This window comes from Phalangium opilio, unplaced genomic scaffold, assembly GCF_054372755.1.
Source record: "Phalangium opilio isolate 3A_F unplaced genomic scaffold, DU_Popi_V2 ptg000055l_1, whole genome shotgun sequence".
Taxonomy (NCBI): Eukaryota; Metazoa; Arthropoda; class Arachnida; order Opiliones; family Phalangiidae; genus Phalangium; species Phalangium opilio.
In genome coordinates, this window is record NW_028324174.1 from 1093086 (window position 1) to 1098390 (window position 5305).

At 35.7% G+C, this 5305-nt stretch overlaps 1 protein-coding gene across 1 annotated transcript; it reads left to right on the forward strand.

Moving 5' to 3' along the window:
• Positions 1-833: 833 nt before the first annotated feature.
• LOC149668544 (uncharacterized) lies at positions 834-3001 on the forward strand. The gene is made up of 4 exons (XM_089840814.1): positions 834-1206; positions 1467-1611; positions 1693-2759; positions 2831-3001. The coding sequence occupies exons 1-4, from the start codon at positions 834-836 to the stop codon at positions 2848-2850; spliced, it is 1605 nt and encodes a 534-aa protein (XP_089696940.1). The 3' UTR covers positions 2851-3001.
• The last annotated feature ends 2304 nt before the right edge of the window (positions 3002-5305 follow it).

The window sequence follows — 5305 nt, forward strand, 5'->3', positions numbered from 1 at the left end:
CTCTGGCCATTTTTGAGACTCCTGGATAAACGTCTTCAGTGGCCTAAGAATTAAGCAAACTATAAACACCTTGATATCTGCATAGAGGGCAATGTTAGTGCACCAGAAGCAGATGCAACTTTCGAATGCATAAGAAACCAAGGAAAAACTAGCCTTCCACCACTGCAGAACGTTAGTTTTGGGAGGTTGAAGGTCGTCTTTCAGATATTTTAGAAGCTCAGAACACCTAGCTAGCCTTACGGGCGGTTTAGGATAGTAAGCTTAGATACCAACAGGGTCTTGAACTGCATTCAAGCTATTGGAGGTTACTGAGCATTGGTCATATACATCGTTGTAGATGGATAGCACTTTTGCTTTTATTGTTTTGGCCTCGGCTTTGGCGTAGTTAGATTGAATAAAGTCCATCTTTAAAGTAGGGTCCACCACTACAATGTGTATCCAGCACATTTTACTATACTACTACCCTATTTTTTGGAACACCCTGTATATGAAAATACAATTCTAATAATTTTAATTTAAGATTAATGGTTTACTTCCGTCATACCTTACAGCCGATTTACCCACCCAACAAATATCCGTATTTGCATAAGCCTATCACTACTAAGCATGAAACTTGAACTCATTCCCGTATGATGAGCATTGTACTGGTAAGAAGATTTCAAAACTGTTCCCATACTAACAAAGCGCCCCCTCTCCAAACTATTTGGAATCAATTTCAACGTGATGACCCGGAAGATGTCGTCTGCTTAGGATTTAGGCGCGAATTGGGCCTTGAGTAGTAGGATAGTAAGAGATTTTGGAATTTATAATTATTAAATCATTTGCATCATAATATGGCCGGAACATTTGCGTATAATTTTAATGTGAAACTTCCTGTAAAGAAGAAAAACGTTAGGACGCAGTGTAATCTTATATTGCAAGGTGAGTATTCAAATATAAACAAGAAATCTATGAACAATATTAGCAATGTTAAAACCGCTGATGCTAAAACACAGTGCTATTTTCCGGATAAGATCAAAGAAATCCCATTAAAAGTTAGTACTGAAACAAATAGTAGTACTCCAAATGGAAGAACAGATGCCGCAGTAAAACAATTTGAAGTTACGACAAGGTCTACCCCCCAGACTCCCAGTTTCGTTGAAATTGAAGCATCTAGTGGGAAAGCAAAAACCTTTTCTACCAACATGTACTGTCAAACTGATCCAGGTACAGAAAATGACTACAAAAGTGCAACCCAAACATTAACCAAAACTAGTTTAGCAAAAAACTGTTTTTTAAATAAGGTCTTAAGGACCATAAATACAACTTTATTTCCGGACCTAAACATTGAGGTTTGTGTGTTTCTTTGATTTATACAATAAAATAATGCTTGAGAATTAAAACCACTATTATTTTAAAGGTTAAAATAGACCACAAGGAAAACTCAATAATACAAATCAGCCGAAAAGATTGTCTGGGGCTTCTAGGCCCAATGGTACATCCTGTGACGATAATCATAAAAAATGATGGCTCATTAACTTATTCCGTTTTATATAAACCTGATGAGGTTTACCCAATCAATAACAATATTGAAATTGATGAAGTTTTATTGAATAACATGTTGATGAAAGAGTCAACTTCAGGAAATTATGTATTCTGTCATGGAATAAGTACAAAAGTCGCTGAAAAAGATGGTGTGGTTTAACCACCTAGCCTCGTGAGTTTATCTTATCCCTCGATAAGATACCAGTCTAAACGCTGCACCGTTTACTACAAACGATCAACCACAGAGGAAGAAAGATCAAAATACTCCAGATTAAAACAACGTAAAGAGTGTGGTTTTACATATTCGTACATCGCAAATGCTCGCAAAAGAAAATTAGCAGAAACACCCACAAGAAAAATTAAACGACAAAGAATAACAAGCAATTACAGCATTGGTAAATTATCTCCAGATAGTAGGAAGTTAAGACTTGGACGCTTACAACAGGCCAGAAAAAAACTGGAGGGTAAAATGATGAAGCTTCAGACCAAACTTACAAAATACGAAGTAACATTGAATCCTGGCCATTCTGTTCAGATGGAACAAATTACAAAAATAATAAATGGCAAACTTTCCAATGAGCTTGATGCAACTTTGAGTGATCCATTATTGGCAGAGGGAACCCGAGAGTTACTTAGAGATTCCTGGGAGAAAGACTCCAAATGTAAAAAAATTCTGGATGAAAAAGACTTTTTTCAAGATCAAATTAAATGTAGGAATGGGAAAAAGGCAAACAGATGGAGTGCAATAACATTAAGAATTGCTTTGGCTATTTACTGCAGAAGTAAGGCAGCATACAATGCTCTACATGGTTTTGTTATCCTGCAATTACCCTGTGAACGTACTTTAAAAACGCACGCGAAGAAATTCCACCACAAGCCTGGGATAAATCAGGAATATTTAGCAGACCAGGAGAATAAATACAAGGAATTCCAAGATGAGAAAATTAAGCGAGGGGATAGGAAACCTCTTGGAGAAGGAGTTCTTGTTTTTGACGAGGTCAAAGTCATAGAAAATATTCTCTGGAACTCTAAAAGTAAGGAATTTACTGGCTTCGCCATGTCCAGGGAAGAGTACAAGGATTTAAATGACATTTTAATTGAGGACAAGGAAAAACCAAAAACGCAAAATCCTACTCAATACGTTTTACAATTCCTTTGGCGGGACTTGTCATCAGAATTCGATTTTATAGGGCCCTACTTTACATCCACTTTTTCCTTTCAACAACATTTAATCGGTGAGGCTCTGTTTAGTACGATAGAAGCTTTACTCTTTTGTGACCACGTCTATTGTTTGTGACGGTGCTAGCGAAAACATGTCCCTTATAAAAGCAACTATGGGACATAAAGGTCCCTTTTCTTTTGCAAAAAGTAACAACGATGTGGATATTTCCATAAATCCAACTTTTGAAAACCCGTTTCATGATGGAGGAAAAATTCACTGGGTCATTTGTCCGTCACATCAACTGAAAAACACTATCCAAGCTCTTTTTTCTTCAAGAGCTGCAGGACCTAAACAATTTTCTCAAGACGGAGTTGACTTTGGTTGGGCCGAAATTCAAGCACTTAAACGAAGAGACGAAAAGCGAGCTGAAATGAATCAGTTGCGCTTTGTTCCAAAACTCTTAACTAGTTACATTATTCGAGATTCTTGGACGAGATTAAACGTTGTCCCTAGTAAAATCATGCAGCAGGAGGACGTCCTTTCTGAATTATTCCATTTTAAAAATAGTTTGGAATCAACTGAAACAAAGAGGAAAACTGCAGGCTTAGTTTACGACTACTTAAGAGCAAGCAATAAAATATTTGAAAATGGCATCTTATCGCATGGGAAAGTTTCAGCCTCAAATACCTCCTGTTTGGACTCTATCAAGGAAGGATTTAAATATTTTGATATTTGGTTTCGCAAACTTCTAGAAAAAGATCCAGAATATAATTTTACTGCCCCGAAACAAACCATTTCTCAGCTGGAAAACCTCGGACCTAATGATAATTATGGTGTTTGGATTTATCAACCTTTCAAAGGACTTTTTAATTAGGAATCCAGATTATTTTCTCTCCCCTTTACGTGTAAATTGCAGTTCTCTTGAAAGCCTATTTTCACAGATGAAGTATGCGACAGGGAGCAAGTTATCAAGCCTACATTATGCCACAGCTCGAAAGGCAGTTTTAACAAAAAAAACATTCATGGAAAGAACGTGAATAACAAAAATATCAGGTATACTTACCTTTATATTCGAGAAGGCATTTAGCTATTTTAACGTATTATTTGCATTTGTAATTTGATTTAATGTCTGAAAAAATAAAGCATCACAATTTTGGTACAAGTAATTCTTTAAATATTTTATTTCAAAGGCCTTTCGTATTATTTTTTCTCGCCATTTTACAACATGTTTATTTTGTTTTTCCATCTTCTAAAATATCAACTAATTTCTAACGATTCCCAAAAATTCATGTCTCAAAAGCTTCTAAAAATACAAAATTAATTTCAAATTTAACATCTAAAAAGCTTTAATACATTTTAGGCTTGGAAATCTTTGAGGGCTTCAAAAAATTTAGAATTTTTGATTATTTTAATGGTACTCTTTCGGGTTGCATCAATGGAAGTATCTTTTTTTCCAACTCTTCCTGAACTTCCACATGTAGATGGTATGGTTTCTTCTATATTTAAAGGTTGATTGCTAGGAAATTTAATTCTACCATTGGTTTTCTTCACTACTCGAGATCCTTTCCTGTAATGACTAGGGTGTTTGATCGGAGAGTTTTCTGCGCCAATAGAATTGATTTTATCACAGATTTTGTCACAATTTGAGCCGATATTGTCATTTTCATCGCAGTTATTAGCTTTAGAATTTGAGGTTTGTACTGTTGCAAGTTGACTAGTGGATGTTTTATTCCAAGGAACATGAATATTGATGGCTTTACTAATAAGAACATCACTCTTTTGGGTTTTAACTTCACGAGCACGTTTCATGTTAGGTTTAGCCTTAAGATATCACCATTATGGTTTTCAATTAATTCAACTGTGGAAAGTTCATAACACGTGAAGAGTCTCTTTCTTTTCATTGATATTTTTGCGGTTTCTTTCAGTTAATTTATTGTCTTTCTTTTCTTTGGTTGCTTTGTTTTTAGACCCCGCAGCATAAAAATCATCTCTCAATGTGTGGCCCCCCCTTCCTATTTTTTAGTCTCTTTAGAATATTTATCCATGTGACTAGATACGTATTCTTGTATCCTTAACTAGTTTTCTAACCCAAATACTGAAGAAAGCTTTCACAGTTTCGTTTTTTGGATCAAATTCTAATGGAAGAGATTCTTTAAACATTTGCCAAATGCATGGCATCTTTTCTTGTATATTTCGTTGACACTCTTTAACCATCATTGTCCCATCTTTTTGGAAACCATCCACACTGGCATATTTCCGTGCCTCATTGTTTACTCTTGCCAAAAATTCAAAAAAGCAGACCTTAGGGAAGGACATGTTACCGTTATCCCTAATCTTAAGTTCTAACGGTAGCTCATCTTTCTCGGCTCCCCTTAAACTTAAAGCTATACCTAATTCGAAAATATTTCGTTCTTTGGTTCGTCGTTCGAGGTTATGATTTTTATTATCTTTGGCAAGTTTTGCGACATTTACAATATCTCGCATACAGCCGCCTCCAAGCCGATAAATGGACTGGTCTGTCATTCTGATTCCAGATAATGAAAATAGGTTATCTTCACAGAAAGCTAACTTCTTATCAGCTTTACTATTGGCAATCATATAATCATCTGGTGGAAGTTC